This window comes from Grammomys surdaster, unplaced genomic scaffold (genome assembly GCF_004785775.1).
Source record: "Grammomys surdaster isolate TR1022 unplaced genomic scaffold, NIH_TR_1.0 231, whole genome shotgun sequence".
NCBI classification, from domain to species: domain Eukaryota; kingdom Metazoa; phylum Chordata; class Mammalia; order Rodentia; family Muridae; genus Grammomys; species Grammomys surdaster.
In genome coordinates, this window is record NW_021604676.1 from 539407 (window position 1) to 558481 (window position 19075).

Sequence of the window (19075 nt, forward strand, 5' to 3'; positions counted from 1 at the left end):
GTATCACAGTATACATGTAGAAAGGAGTTGGTATTTTTCTTTCTAAAGTTGCTTCTAATGATGTGACTCATGTCATCAGGCTTTTATGGCATGTGACTTTACCTACTGAGCCGTCTTACAAACCCTCATTCGTATACCTCAAATGTCTATCTTTGAATGTTTCTTATTCCACTTGTAGATGACTAGGAATATATGATGAATTTCAATGCTTTCAATTTTTTTTGAGACAGGGTCTCACTATGTAGTTCTGGTTGTCTGGAACTCATTATCTATTCCAAGTTTGCCTTGAACTCACAGAGATCTACCTGCCTCTGCCTCCTGAGTGCTGGGATTAAAGGTATGTACCACTATATCTGACTTATGATTTTGATTCTTAAAGGAAATTTGTAATATATATTCACAAAAAGGCACAAACTTCTGTTTGTGATGACTTGGGGCAAAGATATATAAGCTGTGTATTCAATCAAGACACCTTGATGAAATTAAAATGATTTTAAACTTAAACAATAGAATCCAAAAGTAGCCAGGAGACTGCTTGCTAGGATGAAGCCAATGAAAGGTACAGGTGCTAATGGGTACGGTAAGTGAGCATAGCTGTAACTCTCTATGTGTACACTTTGATTTTCCTTATAAACGTATCACATGCATTCTATCTTCATTGAGATCAATTGTAAACCTAAAATACGATGAATAGTAAAGTTTGATTCAATGTAGAGACATTCCGATATGGCTGAAATATACACTAAGGTACAGGTGCTGAGCTATGTTATTTACATATTTACATAGGCTTTTATTTAACTATAAAATTCCATTTTGGGGGCTAGAGAGATGGTTCAGTGGTTAAAAATAGGCATTGCTCTTACAAAAGACCCACCACCCACATTAGGCAGCTCAAAACTGCTTGTGACATCAGCTCCATGGGGATCCAATACCCTGTTGCTTCCATGGACACCATATTCACATGTATAAATTCTTACACAAAACACACACACACACACACACACACACACACAAATAGATACTGAAAACAAGTTTTTGAAAGATCAACTGCCATACAAAAATAACAATATATATTGATTTACAATTATCGGGGCAGGTGGAGGTTTCATATGATCTGGAATTCAGAATGTTAACATGTGAAGTAGAAGGTTGCCCAGCATTTAAAGAGCTAACTGAAATCAGTTATTTCTCAGCTAACTTCACAAATACCTGTTTTGCCATCTTAGTAAAAATGGAGTATTTGCTGAAACTACAAGACACTCTTGCGATCTGCAGACTTAATGCTGGAAGCATGCATCATATTTTAACCTTTAAATGAAAATATATGCTTCCAACACGTAAATAGTCTCCTTTTTAGAGGGCTGGAGTCAAAGGTGGCTGGATTTCAGGGCTGAGATCGTCTGAAAGTTATCATCAGCTTGCTGGGCAGCATATTAACGGAAGGGAAAGAAGCATCTACTGAAATCTTTAAGAACCATCAGGACTGGCTTGTCTTAATGAGCTGTCAGCCAGGGTGAGCTGAGTTGCTGCCGATCAGCTCATGGTTATCCTTCGGCCTTGCCAACTAGTGCGGGCTGGTTTTCATTTTCAATTTTACTTTTGCAAGCAGGAGGGAAAAGTTGCTTTTAAGAACCCTGTGGATGCTTCAGTGTTACTCTTTAAAAAAATTCCCACAATGTTGGCCACACAGTTTTCTTGATACTAAGGACAGAAATAAGAACACTTTCCCTTTACATCATGTAATCTCTCTGATTATATGATTGCAAACAACTTCGGTTCATCTTGATTTTTTTTAATGCTTCTTGCTGAGTAGTTGCATTACTGCTTTGAATTTTAAAAGTATTCCTGCATCATCAAAAAACCATGGAGACATGGATAATTCACAGGAGGAAGCATCATTGCCCTGTATATTTTACTCTCTTGGTTTGAAAATGGAAAGACTAAATTATACTTATTTGTGAGTGGGCAAAAAGCAACAATGATTGTTATCAACATTCACTTAATTCTTATCTCCCTAGTTCTCAGCTCCAAATGCTTTATGAGTTGGTGCAATTTCAATGGTTTATCATCTCATTTCTCTCAACATAGAAAAACATAATTCAGCAGGCACTGGCCACTTTCTGCCTTCTATCCAATCTTGATAGGAAACCCATGTGCCTGGAGAGGTTTGCAGGTAATGCTCTGAGATCCCTAGCTTTTATCATCCACTATAGAACCCACTATGGACAGACACTGACAATATTTCTTACGTATTTGATGTTAGAAAGCATATGTTTCTATTTTGAGACACTCACCAGTGGGGGTGTGGTGGGGGTAGTCCTACTTACCACTGTCTCCTTATCGCAGTATGAACCGAAGTCACTTGATACAATTGCAGCGTACTGGACCAGAACCTTATTGATGGTCTGAGAAAGAAAATATCATCCAATGCACATCACATAAGTGAGTTAAACATGCTGTCTTACAGAAACACATCCAGGCTAAGTCAGGCAAACATAACTCTCTTTAGCTAAAGAGAGTCTTAGGTGGGCTCAGTCCATACCCATGTCCAAAGAGGAATCACAAATCGCTGCATGTATATGACAGTTTGTCAGAGTTCTGAATAGCGTTTCAAACACACCTCAAAGATCTGTAGCCTCTCAGAACAGCGTCCACATTATCATATAGTCATTCTCTAACTTTACTCAAGGAGAGACACAGGCTTTCCTGTGGCAATCTCTTGACAGCTTAGAGACTTAATGTCTCATGGTACTGGATACTTGCCCACTGATGCTGTGGGCTTGGAGTTCTCCCTTTGGCTTCTTTCTGGCTCCTAATCCTTTTTGCCATCTCATCTCTATCACATAAGGTTATCTGCAGTGGACAATTTCTCAACGTTCTCCATCATTTCTCAATGCCTCATGTATGAGAGAGGTTAGACATTCTCATGACACCACGCCACAGTGACTCTCTTCAGAAAGAAGGACTTATGTTGTGTACTATCACAAACGACTGTTAAGTGTGAAAGTCCAGCTGTCACTCCCCGACTCTTTCCTTCTCAGTACACTTGCTCACTTACTGTGGCTCAGCAGTGCATTACTTATTTACCGTTATTTACTAGCGCATCAGTTGCTAAAAATGTTGCCCGCTCACTTCTATTTGGACCAAAATTCGATATTTTCTTTTTTTCTCTAAAACTTCTTGTGAACTCCTGAATGACCCCTGCTTCAAAAAATTATGGTGAAGAGAGAAAAATGTACACTGTGTTGATTAAACGTATTGTTTTTGTTTAAAGATACACTGAGGAGTTTGCATTCTTCAGGTCTTACATTCACATAGAGGTAACATGTCAACTGTGAATGCCATCTTCTTAGAAAAGATAAACCAACATAATGATTGAGTTATGCTATTTATTCATAGAAAAACCAAAGGACCAAGTCATCTCCTTTTGAAATATATTTCTTTGGGCTGAAGAGACGACTCAGAAGGTATGTGCACGCATTGGTCTATATGCATATACATTGGTCTATAGGACCCCAGTTCTATTCTGAGCACACAGAGCAGGTTACTTCCAAACACCTGTAACTCTAGTTCTCAGGGGTCTGATGTCCCCTGGTATCTGCAGGCACCTGTACTAACATTCATATATTCTGACACTGAGACCCAGATACACATACATATAAAAAAAAATTTCCCCATTGGATCATGATTCACTGGGAGAGATATTCCCAAGAGTTAACTAAGCTAAGGAAGGAATTTTTAGTCTATGGACTGAATCCAGCAAATTTGACTATAAGCTTGCTTTATTGACATTTAAGTTCACAATAAGAAGCTAGAATTACGAATAATGTGTTGACAGGAGATTGGCGCTTTCCAGAAGTGCATGGTGCTAAGATAATGAGAGTCAGTTTAAATAGAAATTTGGCCTCAAAAAAAAAAAAAAACCAACCCAGAAGATCTCATTAAGCAGTAGATCAATAAATCCAGGGAAACAGATGGCTGGTTAGGCAGAAGTATCTTCTGAGTGAAGCTGCTCACAGTTTCCTTTAGATGCCATGCAGAGTGACTGTGGGATTTCCTGGGGGTGTTCACTCATCTGTGCTTGTGAGCACAACTCAATGTCAGTGCAAACTGTGGCAATTATCTTACCCTGTCCCCAAAACTCACACATGCAAGCCATTGTGTTCTAGCTTGCTGTATCTTAGACATAACATGCTGGAGGTGAGATGTGAATAGAAAAATACCCTTAAAATGTCCAGTGTCATCTAGAAATTCATGTGGCTGCTAGGTGACTTGTTGACTAGCCCACTTGTTTTTCTGGAGAAGGAAGAAAAATCTACATGGCTATCTATAATTGTTGTCAGTTACTTGGATCTAAATCAGCAGAAAATACCACCATTGTCTCCTGGATTGTAGAAAACTAGTCCTGACTCTGATATTTACTAGTCTAACAGGCAAAACACAGGATAGACTGTGAGGGAGGAAAAGCATGGGTCATATCAGGTGTGGCTAAAGACCATATACCTTTGGAGCTATAGAGTACTGCTTTAACAGCCCTGGGAATTCTGTATTTCTACACCAGTAAGCCTGAATAAAAATCTTCAATGGACATTTGAAGGCTAACTTTTATTTCATTCTAATTTATTCACTAAAGTAATCCAAATCTGGTCATTGTTTCTTTACTCTAAATTAGCAGTTGCGTGGGGCATGTGTCCCAAATTATTGCTTCTCTGACTATGGCTCTGGGAATTGTCATCAGCATTGCCTTCAAGTGTGGAAATTCAAATTCTCAGATCCTGCCTCAGATCTGTACAGTTGGCACTTCTGGAGCCATCCTCAGCAGCCTCTGTTTTCAACAAACCACCTTCAGTAGAGTAAATTGCATGCCAAAACTTAAGAGGAACAGGTGGCAGGGTAGAGGTCACTATTCAGAGAGGGAAGGAGTACTTAGCAAGGCTCACACAGGGTTTCTGCCTATAAAGCATTCTGAGTTATAGAATCAGTAACAGTAACAGGGATGGGGAGAGATGAAGAAAATGGGAAGGATGGAGGGATAAAGGAAGAATGAACACACTCATGGGACAGCCTCTTGGTGAAAGTCTGCATCTTGTTTCTCACAGTTTATATGAAGTAGCAGTCACAGATGGCAAGGGTTCTTTAATGCCATAGAAGCATAGCTAGTGAAAAAGCTTCAGATTTAGAAACATGGAGTCCTAATGGGATTATGGCAGTGAAGTAAGAATCTGTGACATTTAAAGGATTAACCAGGATGACTAGAATGTCCTCTGGCCTTGGAAAATTCTAATATGACATGTTGCCACTGCTGGCATATTGAATGGGTTGTCTGTCAACACCTACCAAAGAGCTATGATTTCCTAAGCTAATATCAGGTCAACATACTTGGGAGGCCCATCTATGCCATTGGTCTTAGGATCTGTAAGTTGGGAATTCTGGTTCAGAGTTATCTTTATTCAGTGTGTGTGTGTGTGTGTGTGTGTGTGTGTGTGTGTGTGTGTGTCTATGTGTGTGTATGTGTGTGTCTTTGTCTGTGTGTAAGTCAGAGATTGATATCAGGGACTTTCTTTAATTGTTCTCCCCAACTAGACTGCCAGGCCACACTGGAACCTGTGACTCCTCCTGTCTCTTTATGCTCAGACCTAGGACTACAGACACATGGCACCTTGCCCAACTTTCTATATCTGAGCTGGGAATCAAAACTTGGGTCCTCATGCTTGCATAGCAAGTACTTCGCAACTCAGCCATCTCTCCAAGTCCTTGAGTAACATTTCAGCTATCAACTAACTCTCTATGGAGAGGAAGCCTCTCATACCAACTCAGTCTCAGCAGAAGAGGGACTCCGTCCAGTTCACTGTGCCCTCTGCATATCTTAATACATCCTGCGTATGATAAATCTCCTGGTTATTCTGCACAGATACTTAGGCTGGGCATTAAGAGTAAAAATAATTGATGAGATTCTGAAGTGAAAGTGTCTGGATATGTCATGTGATGTAGACTCACACGGCATTTTGCTGAGGCAAGACTTGTGGTAAGAAGACACATGATGTTTGGAGAAAATATAAATAGGACACAATGGACAGTGACAGTATACTTTTATAGAAATGCTTCCTTGGTCTCGAATCTTCTCTGATCTTCACCTCTTTGAATGAGGCATGGCAGAGAACTTCTCCTGGTGCCATATCTGGTCTAAGTTGTTGCTGCTGACTTGTGCCAATTTGGTGGAGGCCTGGCGGTTTCTGCTGGATTGTGCTGCTGCTGCTGATTTGTGCTTGGTATCCTGATACTACTGAACTGGACTGATGGTATCCTGACAAATGGAGACCGGAATCACCCCGCAAAGAACTACTTCTAAACTTGTCTACATCCTCTTGTTCTATTTACCATCTTTTCTCCCCTACCTTTGGATGGCAGACTAGGTTGGGGGCGGTGTTGAAGCATTTGAGAATCTTTATTAACAGCAGGCTTTGGAAAATCTAAGACTACAAGATTTTATTCTACAACTAACAATGGGTTTCAGATCACATTGGTGTGAGAAGAGAGTATGGGCAATGGTTAGTTTCACTCCATGCCATTTCTACGTGGTGATTCATCTCAGTTACCACATATTTCTGTTCCATGTCATCACTTAAAAAACTTGGGAGGGTAATGGTGTATACCTCATGGGGTTTTAGGGAGATGAGAGAGGTACTGTGAATAAAGTAATTAAAATATCATTATACTTGATGAATTGTCATTGTTATTTTTAAGTTAGGATTAGGTTTTAGAACATAAGAAAAATGATATGCATGTCTCATATTCCTTTAACTCCAGCATCTGGTAGATGCCCTGATATTTACCAGGGACCAAAGAAGATGTTTTGTTTTTAAGTAATATTAGAGATTATTATGTCACATGTCTTCAAACAATTTTATAAATGTATATATTTTATGTGTATGAATGTATGCCATCATGTATGCACGTACACATGATAAAGTTCTCATAGAAGCCCAGATTGACTAGAACTGTGGTTAGACAGTTGTGAGCCACCATATGGCTGCTGAGACTTGAACCTGGGTCCTCTACACGGGCAGCCAGTGATCTTAACCACTGAGGCATGGCTCCAACCATCATATTTCTTTATAAAATTTAGCTACCTGTACTTATCGAGAGCAGTAGGACAGTTACATCAAACCAATACTGATGTATGAAGTTTATAAACCCCTCTGTGGAAACCCTTATAGACTCTGCACATCTCTCTGTGCATCTTGAGACATTCAGATTGGGGGTATGTGTACCTTGTGCAGCTGTGTACACACTTTACTAAGTGATAATCACTCCTGGAAAGCTTATTTTAGATTGTTAAATCTTCTGAAATATCTGTGGATATGATTACCATCTTTCATCAAAAGTAGGTATTTTAAATCATTGTGCTATTTCAGAATAGTTTGATGCAAGGAACCAAGAAGGACAGAATCTTCAAGACTAAAGGCTACAACTTATATTAAAATGAAAGAAAAGAATCTTATAGTCTGTTGTTATTGTAAGATATGAATTATATCAACCAACAATTTTCATTTTTGTCAATTTTTTTACATAAGATACAAATTGTAGATTATTAATTGTTCCAGCCTTTTTAAAATTTCATTATAAGACTCTGTGACAGTTACTAAGAGTTCCACGGTTTTTCAAATAATTCTCACAAAATAGCATTTCTTTCTCAATGCCAATTACTAATTGCTAGATTTCTAGGAAATGTTTTTGGGGTTGTTACATTATTTTCCTGTGATAAGAATTGGATATTAATAGGATATCCATCTTTCCAGGTATTAAAAATGCATTATTTAATTGTATTTTTTAATTGTGCTAACAAAATCTTACAGTTCCCCCATGACACACATAGAATGCAATTCCTATTCATCTTGCATAGGTGATGTGTTTTCCTATGTATATTTTTTTGAAACCTCTTTTGTGGATCTCCATCTCACACTGTCACTTGGAGACATGCAGGAAGGTCAGGCTGGGGGTGAGGTAGAAGCTGGGGCCCTAGCTCCTCACTTCCTTATGGTCTTTCTTCCCTTACAACTTACTTCAATACTGTCTTCCTAATGGTCAGACGTTCTGTTTAAGAGGCAACTATATAATGTTTAGCAATTAGTTAAGGAAGGACTTTGATAATTTTAGGGAAATTGCACAGATTTTACTATATCAAGAAATTCTAATCACCAGGAAAATCCTCTTTAGGAATGATCCAAATAAATCATTCTCAGCTAGTGTCTTAACAAGCAAAGAGTTTTCTTAGTCATCCTAATCAACAAAGACTTGAATTTAATGCATTTCATAGCCAATAAAAACTGTTATAGAGTTTGGCTGACAAATGCCTGGAATCCTACACGGAGTCCTAGCTATTGGCCTAGTGAGGCCAGCCATTTTGACTATCTCTCAAATCTTTTCACATCGAAAAGCTATTTTCCTCACTTAGCTTGTTGAGCCTTCTAGAACCCCTGCCCTTCCCTTGTCAGACCTCTCTAGCAGGAACTCTTGAGTCATACAGTAGTGGAGAGATCTTCTCTAGGGTCACCTGAGCTGTCTGGTGTTCTATGACCCAGAAGTAAATCTCTGTGAACCATGGAGTTTATAGATGTAATTGTTACCACAGGATGATCTGATCTGACACAGTGAAAGAAGATACTATCTGCTAGAAGACGTCCGTACTAATTAGAAGAAAATGTGAACATTCTTCTGAGAGACAAGGCCAATGACAGGGTCAGAGCTGGGCCTTCCATTCACAGAGCACATTCGCTTCAGTCTTCTGGGGATAATGACAAATGAAGTTACAGACACGCTATGTTTGTTTTTAAAAGCAGTCACATGCTCAGTGTGCCTATTTGTTATGAGTTAAGTGGTTTTCTCAAAACTTGATAGTTAAAACCTTTTATCACTAGGAGGTCAGAATGTGACAAATATTCAGATAGAATGTCTTCATTTTGTTTAGTGATAAGGCCTTAAGAAGGCTATTAAGTTAAAAAGATATCTCTCTAGGATGGATACTATAATGCAATTGGCATGAATCATTGTAAGATGAAAAAACCTAGATACACAGGGACACCAGGGTGTTCAGAGGGCAGTCCCTGTGAAGGCATGTCGGAAATAGAGCCTTCAGCAAGCTACAAAGTCTCAGAAGAAACCAAGTGAACAAATACAAGGACCCTGAACTATCTTCCAAACTGAGAAAAAGTATCTCTGTTATTTAAGGTTCTCAGTGCACTATAGTTTGTTATAGCAGTCCTAACAAACTTAGACCTTCAATGTTCACAATTTCAGTGGGTTTTGGCATTTTTTAATTTTCTAATAAGACATATGTATTTTTTGTGTGTTTATTTATTAAGAGAACAAACTTTGTTTCTTTTCTCATTAGACCCAGAAAGTATATGTTCTTTTGATTTCTCTGATAGCTCAAAGATTACATTTGAAATAGACATGTCATAAAGTTTTAACATTGTCATGAGTGTTTTGGAGTCATAAATTTTGTGTGTTTGTGTGTGTGTGTGTGTGTGTGTTTTCATGATAACACCTTTAGTAGCCAGGTGAGTAACATCAGTGAGTTCTTCTTGAATGAATATCTGGTATCACCTCATCAGCCCAAAGTCAGACCAGTGTTTCCCTCAGTCAGTCACAAAATATGTAGCCACACTCCCAAATTATTAAGTATAATGTAACTACTCTATTTCAAAATTCTAAAACGGCATCTGTGTCCAACATGGCACCAAATCCTAACTCTCTGTCTAGGTTGGATTTTCCTAGAGAAACCATGCCTCATGGAACCCACCTTTGCAAATCGTCTCATTAAGTGTGATAAGGCTTCAGGATTGGGGCATTCCAGTTTCTTAATGATCTCAAAGCTCTGGTTAAGCTGAGCAAAAACATCAACCACAGAACAGGAGAAGAGGGCATGGTCTGATGTCTGCTGAAACTGAGGAGTGAGAAGAAAGATTGTTTGAGCAAGGAAGGGAGAGAAGGGAACTTTCCTATGTTTCTACGCTTCTATGAGGGGGCTCCCCCACCCAGCCACTCCCACCTCCCCACCCTGGCATTCCCCTACAATGAGGCACCAAGACTTCACAGGACCAAGGGTGTCTCTTCCCACTGATAACCCAAAAGGCCATCCTCTGCTAGATATGGAGCCATGGGTCCCTCCATGTGTACTCTTTGGTTGGTGGTTTAGTCCCTGGGAGCTCTGGGGGATCTGGTTGGTTGATATTGAACAACAGATAATATCACATCTGGTCCCTGTGTTGGGATTGAAGTTCAAGAGGAGGGGCCTCATGTTCAGCAGGCTGTGAATCTGAGAATTGAAGTCCTATAGCTTACCTCCACTTGGAATCAAACTATGAGACAGAGATGGGAAAATTAGTGTTTCTTATGCAAGCCTGGGGTTAGGGAAACAAAGTAAAAGCTCAAGAAAATAATTCTTAATTTCTGAAAGGGAATGGCCTTGTGGATTTAAGTTGTTATGGGTGGAAGATTCCCATACTTGGTAGAGTTCTCCTCCTCCTCTTCCTTCTCCTCTTCTTCCTTCTCCTCCTCTTCCTTCTCCTTGTCTTCCTCCTCTTCCTCCTCCTCCTCCTCTTCCTCCTCCTTCTCTTCCTCCTCCTTCTCTTCCTCCTCCTCTTCCTCCTCCTCTTCCTCCTCCTCTTCCTCTTCCTCCTCCTCCTCCTCCTCCTCCTCTACAGACATGTTTTCTGACCTCTTTGATCTGCTGATCTACAGTGCAGAGTCTTGCTCTATATTTTCCTTAGGAATCAGCTTTGGTAATGCATGGTGGTGACACCTGTAAGCCTTAGCACTTGATAGGCTAAGGCGAAGGATCAGGAGTTCAAGACCAGCTTTGACTAACATAGCCTGGGCTACATGATACTTGTCTCAAGAGCAAATCACAACAAACCAGTGCTGATCTTCACTTCTCCCTGGTAAAACTCTAATTTTAAGGAAGGAGAAAATATAGATGCCCATCTCTAAGATTTAAAACCACATAAAAGATAGCTATAAATTAGACATAAGGGCTTTGCTGAGGTTCATTAAGGGATTGCATTTCCTTTTCCTAAAGCATGGCTCTGTGTGCTCATGAACATTATGTTCACACATGTAGAGGCCAGAGGTCGATGCTGGGTGTTTTCCTCCTTGCTCCAACCTTATTTTTGGAGGGCTCCATAAAAACAGACATTTTGTATAAGCCTGGAGAGCTTGTAGAGTCAGACTCACACAATAAAGAGGAATCTTGTGGCAAAGGAATGATTGAATTTTTTTTGTTTCCTTTTTATTTAATCAGTTCCTCCAGCTCTTTGAAATCATGTTAAATCTGCTTAGGTCACCAAGGAATTAAGATAAAACCAATGAGCCCCACATGTCCTACTTGCTTAGAGGTAAGAAAGATAATTCAATCCTGGCCATGTCTGGACTCACTCCATCTTTTTTGTCTCTTCCCAGTGCTCCATGAAGGAACTCCATGGACACATCTTCATTTTCATCTAGCCATTGCATAACAAAAGGCTCAAACCACCTACAAAAAAAAATTAGGAAGTTACCTCCCAGGACATCATTTCCACGTGGTAACAGCTATGTTGCTCCCATATGAGAGTGATTCAGGGTCAGAGATCTCTTTCAGTTTTGTTCCTTTATAGAGGACTACATTCATCACAACTGTGTCTTCCTAACCCTCGGTCTCTCTCTTTCCACTCCCATGCTGCCTCAAATATGCTTAGTTCCCAACACCCACCTACAATTCCCTTCTATTCAAGATTGACCTTCCCATTGACTGTAGACCTCCTGTGCTGAGTCTTCAGATGTACTCTCCCACCATCCCATAATTCCTTTCCATTGAGCTATGTAGACCCAACAACAGGCAATTTACTTTACCGTCAACTTTTTAAATACACCCTGCTTTGGTTTTATAACTAGTCTGAGGTAAGGTTTAAGGCTCTTTTCCCACAAGGATTCCCAGTTGATCTAGCACCATTTATATAAAAAGTCCACTCATCAAGCAGTGGCATATGTGTGAGTCCATCTCCAGAGCACTGTGTCCTCTTGGAGCATCTGAACCTATTAATATCCCTACTCTTTTAAAACTATCTTTTAAGGAAGTCTTGGTAATCAATAATGTCATTCCCTAGTGTTTCTCTCTAGGGAGATTGCTGTAAGCTCTGAACTACTGGGCACTGTTTGATCTCCAAGTCTACAGAATTGTCAGTTGGCCTACAGACATGAGTGTGGAACATGGTGAGAAACCACTGTGTGTAGACTCTTCTGTGTGCTTCTGCCTTCTTGAGGGTACCTACTGATTCTTCATGCTCAGCTGCCTTGGTTGCTCTCTGACTCTGTTAAATTTTGCGCATTTTTGTAGTTTGTGCTCAGTAAGTATGCAAGTGTGATTTCAGGCTAATGTAGTAAGTCTAGACAGCTAGAAGCAGATGTCTGGCAGATAGCTCTTCTGTTTTACTTTCCTATTCTCAACCAAGATGCTAGCAACTGCTTTGTGTGCATTTACTTCATGTCCAATTCTTTCTTTGTTCATGTTCCTCATATGCTAATTGAACAAATTCTGTAAAATCTGTCTTCAGAATTTACCTCCCATGTGTCTTTCACCATTTGTGTTCTCACTTTAAGCTTTATATAATAGTAAGCATTTACATAGGCTTAAATAGTACATAATATACTTTAAATAGTAAGCCTTTAAATAGTACATAATTTTATAATATTTTGTTTTTAATTTTTTAAATTAGTAAGCTTTTATGATGAAACACAGCCTTATTTCATTTTATGATTCTTATGATGTATATTTATTGATATATGCTTTAAAATATACATAGAGGAAAAATTGAGCCAGTTAGTTAGCATACATAATGAATAATTTAAAAAAGTCTATATAAAAAGTCATAGACCTCATTACTTTCTATGCCAAATTAAAGTATTAATACTTTATCATAAAATAAAAATACATTACTCAATACACTTATGGCCCTTATACACTTATGGGGTCAGAACACATAAAGTCAATTCTTAGCAATTTTCTAGAAGTTACTTTGTTGGTTTTGCATGTGCATGTGGAAATTGGAAATAGACCTTGGGTGTCTTCCCACTTTGTTCATTGAGGCGGAGCCTCTCAATGATCTCAGAACTTACTGATGCGCCTATTTTAACCAGATAACTTGTCCTAGGGATCTTCTGATTCCAACATCAAGTTGTTGGCTTTGGGAGTAGGCCTTTGTGCCCATGTGGTGTTCACATGGATCCTTGGAGTTCAGATTCCATTCTTAACATTTGAGTAACACATGCTTGGACTGTTGACCCATAACCCTAGCCCAATTCTTAGCAATTTTCAATCTTATACTATGCTGTTATGAAGTATAACCATTCTGTTTTGTCATAGCTGTCTTGAGAGTACTCCTGTTTTGTCATAGCTCTCTTGAGAGTATTCCTGTTAACTGAAGCCTGTATCCTGTGACCCACATCCTCCCATGCACCCCTCATGGCATAGACAGTTAACTTGTGTCATTGTGCTGTTTCATCTCATGTACCTCTGAGATGAGGAGATTACACTGAGGCTGTTAGAATCCCGTCATTACATTCCTCATTAATCCCCAAATCTCTGCTCTGTCCCCCAGTCTCTGCTGCTTCCAATTCTCATAATGCCTAATGTCTGGCACATGCTTTACAACATCTATTTATAATTGCCTAGTTTAAAGCTCTTTCTGGTATCACTTTCCACTGGTCTGGGGAAAATACCTTAGACCCCACTAGAAGAGCAATACTATCAACATAACAGAGCCTATGCAGTCTGAACTCTCAACCTTCATTTCCATATCAACACTTTTTTGATTTTTGTTTTTCTCTTGACATAACCTGATTGAGTTTTTAAAGTCTACAACAGATATTACATCAGTCTTTCAATTGGGGTTATACTACTCTTCTTGTAATGTGTTTATACTCTTCAAATTGTTTCATTTTGTTCTGCCTTGTGATTATCAGTATTGCCTGAATATAAGCTCCTTTAGGGTGAGGTCTTTATCTTACACACCAATCTTTTATACATAGGAGCCTGGATGATCCCTATGACAAGAATAAAATGGAGCCCTGGTGCACATTAAATGATGACTATTTCTGAGTGACTGTATGATCACAAATGTATTTGATAGATACTGTGATGGTTAATCTTAACTGTCCATCAAATGAGGTCTAGGAATACCTGGGCTATGGGCCTCTTAGCATGCCTCTGAGGGATCATCTTTGCTCAGTAAATTGAGCTGTGAAGACCCACCTACTGTGGGAGGCACCATTGACCTGGCTTACAATGTAAGATGGAGGAAGTAAGCCATGTTTAAACCTTCATCTGCTCCTTGACTGTGGCTGCAATGTGACCAGATGCCTCAAGCTCCTGCCTTTGTGACTTTCCTACTGTGATAGAACAGGAATACTCTATCATATATCTAGAACTGTGAGCCCAAAGAAAGCAATCTCCCTTACATAGTTTCTGTAAGGCATTTCATCACAGAAAACAGAAAAGAAACTAAGACAGAGACGAACTCATAAGATGAAAATGTCACTGTTAAATAATGACTTCTATTTCAGAGACATCAATTTCTAAGGCAGTTAGAGCTTATTAAAATGAAAATCTGGCTATCCAGTAAAGAATTCCAGCATTTTTTCTTTACTCACTTTTCATATGTGTGTGCTGTATGTGGTTTTGCACTCTGTGTGTGGGTGCTCATGTGCATGTTTGAGCATGCATGCGGAGCATCTAAGGTTGTTGGAAATCATCACCCTCACTTTTCGACCTTATTCATTGAAGAAGACTTTTTCAATCAACTACAGAGCTCAGCGATATGCCTCGTCTTTCAAGCCAGCTTATTTTGAGGATTCGCTGTCTCAACCCACTAACAGGACAGCCATCATGCCCAGCTAACATTTTATGTGAGTTTCTGGGGATCCAATGACTGGATCCTCAAACTTGTGTGGCAAAAGCTTAAACTGCTGCACCATCTCCCCAGTATTTTGCATTCCGGTACTTCCACAGGAAATAATTTTATCATCTAAACCAGAGCCCATTCTGTATTTCTTTCTCTTCAAATATCTAAGACTAAGGCATTCTTGAAATATGCTATGCCATCCTCTTGGCCTCGGAGACATGCAAATCTTTCCACATTAGTTTCACTACAGAGATATCTGCTTTGAAATGAGAAATATGTGAAGAGCTCTTAGTCCTTACCACTCAGCTGTGATTTTGCAGCACTGTGAATTCAGGACAAAGGGGGAAAGTGGAAATCACTACTTACAGGGAATATTCTGGAACAGCATCCTTGAAGGCAGGAAGTTCTCTAACATACTCATTATAAAACCATTTCACTTTGAAATGCAAATTCATATAATCGGTGCTCTTGCATAAGCGTTGCTTCTCATGTTCTGTAACAGATAAAATCACACAATTAATAAATGTGGCTCACAGACAATGCCACAGGGTTTGGGTTCCGATCGTCCTTTATTATCAGCATTTCTATAAAGAAGAGAGTGGTATTCCAGGCAATGTTCATTGCTGAAGGCAGACCTAACGTTATGCAATATGCAAAAATGAACCCGGAGAGACAAGAAAGATGGCTCAGGAGTTAAGAATGTTTGCTGTTCTTGCAAAGGACTGAAGTTTGGGTCCCAGTGTCCATGTTGGATAGCTCACAATCACATGTAATTCAAATTCCAGGGGAACTGACATTATCTTCTTGTCTCTGAGGGGACTTACACTCATGTGCACCTAGCCATACACAGTTACACACATAATAAAGAAAATAAAACAATCTTGGATCCTATGAAGGCAGGCTAAGTGATACTGTAAAATGGTTTGATTATTCTAATGTGTCTCAACTGGAAAAAGGTGAGACTTTTGATGGAGAAAGAACAACATTGTAAAATTTGCATTTATCTGGAGGCTCTCAGACTTTGACTGCTTTTAGGGAGATATACAGTGACAGAAAGAGGTAACACTGTAAAGGATCAAACATGACTTACAGTAGGAGCCATAATTGCTGATTAAAATGGGACACATGTGACATGTGCATGGTCAGGTCACATCCTGACCTAGTTTTAACACTTAAAGAATTAAGATAGTTGAACATAGAAAGATACATTTAACTTTTAAGCCATGTTATAGTTTTGTTTCCTTGGAGGAATTTTCTAATATGTGGCTTAAAGAGGGTAGCCTAAAGCTGCTTATAGAATATAGGTATATAGGACTGGGAAGGAGAAACATACAGAACATTGCTTGAATGTGAGTCTGTATTGCGTATGTGCTTACTTAGGTATTTTCACATGTGCACACATGTGTATATGTATGTATAAGCATGTCTAGAGAGCAGAGATAAAAGTTAGTGTTTTTCTTAGTTGCAGTTCTTTATTTATTTTATTGAGGCAGGTCTCTCACTGAACCTGGAGCTTGCTGCTTTGGTTTGGCCGGCCAGTGAGACACAGGGATCCTCCTGTCTTTGCTTCCCTGGTGCTAGGATTACAGACTCTCACCAGTGTTTCTGGCTTTTTATCTTAGTTCTGGAGATCTAGACTCAAGTCTCATGTTGTCCAGCAAAGCTTTGACTAACAAAGTGCTTCCCCAGACCTGGAATATGTTTTCCTCTGTTCTGTGTCATTAGTATTAACCCATTGATAAATCTGGAAGCAACAATAAATGCAAGCAAATCCTAAATATCTCTGTGTTTCTTCAGGATGAAAGCAGCCTGAGAAATCCCTCTGGGAATAGGTTACTGTCAGTGAAGCTGAGGGTATTGCCTCTTTATAGAAATACCCTCCCTATGCTTTGCATTCTGTGGTAAATAATGAAAATGTAGATTGAAGAAATTGTAGTGTTATTAAGAACAGAAGACATTTCTGCTTTCCCAAACTGGATCATAGGGTGATTCGAACCCCAATAGAGTGCACAAGAGAGTACAACCCCAAATAAAACCTTTACATTATCTGAGCAGTGTTAATTCAAGACATTGTACAGCTGGGAGATGTGTCCTCATATAGAAAGTAATGAAGCAGTGTTCCAGAACAACAATAAACAAATTGTCAACAAGATGGTTTGCTTTGGCCACCTCCTGCTTCATCCCTCTTTAGCTCGGCAACAATCTTCCCTTTCAGATCCTTGGTGTTCCTTCAAATATTTATATGACCAATTCATAAATAGGAAATTAATACAATAGTACCCTGAAATACCAATAATGGGAAACTCTTGCCCTGTGAATTACTCATTTAGCATTATATAGACTCTGTTCAGAAATGAGTTCTTCTACTATCTGGGATCCAGCCTCTGCTGCTGTCCTAGAGCAAGCTGTTAGACCTAGCCTCTTTGTTTGTGTCTGTATCATTGTGGTAACGAATGATAACTACTTGGCATCCAATTAATATGGTCCACATTTTACTCCATATCTAGAAATAAAGAAGTTACTATGTCAAGGTGTTGGGTAAGGCATCACACTAACTTGCAAGGCTCTTAGTATGGTAGGGAAATTAAATATGCATGGTGAAGTATCATTTTCAAATTGACAACCTCACATTTTCAAAATCTGGCTCTGGCTTAGATGCTTAGTTATTCAGAAGCTTTTTCATAATTATAAACATGTATTGCTAGCTGTCTAAGTGATTTATATTTCCTAGGTTTATAGATAAGTTAGTTGTAATGTATGTAAAGTCTGGTGTTGAGTCTTTGACATCTAGATGACCCTTTAAGTCTATATTTGTCATATGCCAGGAATCTCAGTCACATGAAAGGGTAAGAGAATAAAATTGCTAGGAAAAAGCCAATCCAGGTCACTGAGTTATAGCTCCTTTCTGTGAGACTGAGGGGAGAAATATGAAAATTTGCAGACTCTATTAAAAATGCAACACAGCCTATAGTCAATGCAGTTTTAAGAGATTCTTAGAACTAAGAGTTCTTAGAACTTAAAAAAAATAGATGAGCTAAAATATATAGCCCAGTATTATATCTCAAGATTTTAGAAAAATTGAAACAAGACAAAACTACGTCTAGTAGAAGGAATAATATTCAAGAGTGGAACAGAGATTAAAAGATCAATAAAACAAGGAGATAAATATTACTGAAAATCCCTTTAAAAACTTATCTAAGGTATGGAAGAAGGGATGGAGAGGGGAAGGGAGATATAGGCACAGGCACACATACACACACACACCAGACTCATAATTGCCAATGTGTTACCAACAAAAGAACAAAGTACGAGCAGGGTAATTAATAGATGGGCAAGCTATCTGAACAGACACTTCTCAAAATAAGAATTACAAATGATCAATAAATGTATAAGAGAAAAAAATACCCAACACCTTTAGCTACCAGAGAAACATGAACCCAAAGGTTCCATTCTATACCATGCAGAATGGCTATATCCAAATCATGAAATGAATCAAGTAGAAAGAAAAGGAATGGAATCTTCTTATACTGTCACTAGCCACTGTTTGTTTCTTCAAAAACTTAAACTAGAAATACCACATAATTCAGGTTCACCATGCCTAGGTATCAGGGAGGAAATGAAGTCAGGACACACACACACACACACACACACACACACACACACACACACACACACACACTAGCTATGTTTACTGGCACAGTCCTCATAATGGCAAGGTCCCAGAATAGAGTGGATGCCCATCAATGGATTAATAGAGAAATTGTGTATGTACACAATAGAATTTTTTTCAGCTACCAAAAGGAAGGAAACTGTATCATTTACAGGAAAATGGGTACAACCAGAGACCCTTATGTTATATGAAACAAAACAGACTTTCAGAGACAAGTATTATATATTTTCTCACATTCATTGAACCTAAGTGGGAAAGAGTTCTGAAGGTAAAAGAGTGACTCTGAGGGTTAAGGGATATAGGAAGCTGGAGGTCAGAGGAGGGAGGAAAGGATGAAAATCGATGTGAGGAGGGTAGAATCGATTAAAACACAGCATGCATATATATGGGGCATCACAATGAAACCAATAACAGAATGAGCATGAGTTAAGTTGTATACAAAACACACATATGTAATGTCTTATGAATA

At 39.0% G+C, this 19075-nt stretch overlaps 1 protein-coding gene across 2 annotated transcripts in view; it reads right to left on the reverse strand.

The window, feature by feature from the left end:
• Positions 1–19075, reverse strand: part of Unc13c (unc-13 homolog C) — a 445304-nt gene that overhangs the window by 76768 nt on the left and 349461 nt on the right. For both annotated transcript variants that reach the window (XM_028773588.1, XM_028773589.1), the window contains 4 exons: positions 15303–15429; positions 11437–11533; positions 9803–9946; positions 2328–2405 (listed from right to left, as the gene is read on the reverse strand). In XM_028773588.1, coding sequence (XP_028629421.1) covers positions 2328–2405; positions 9803–9946; positions 11437–11533; positions 15303–15429 — 446 coding nt within the window. The remainder of the gene's footprint in view (positions 1–2327; positions 2406–9802; positions 9947–11436; positions 11534–15302; positions 15430–19075) is intronic.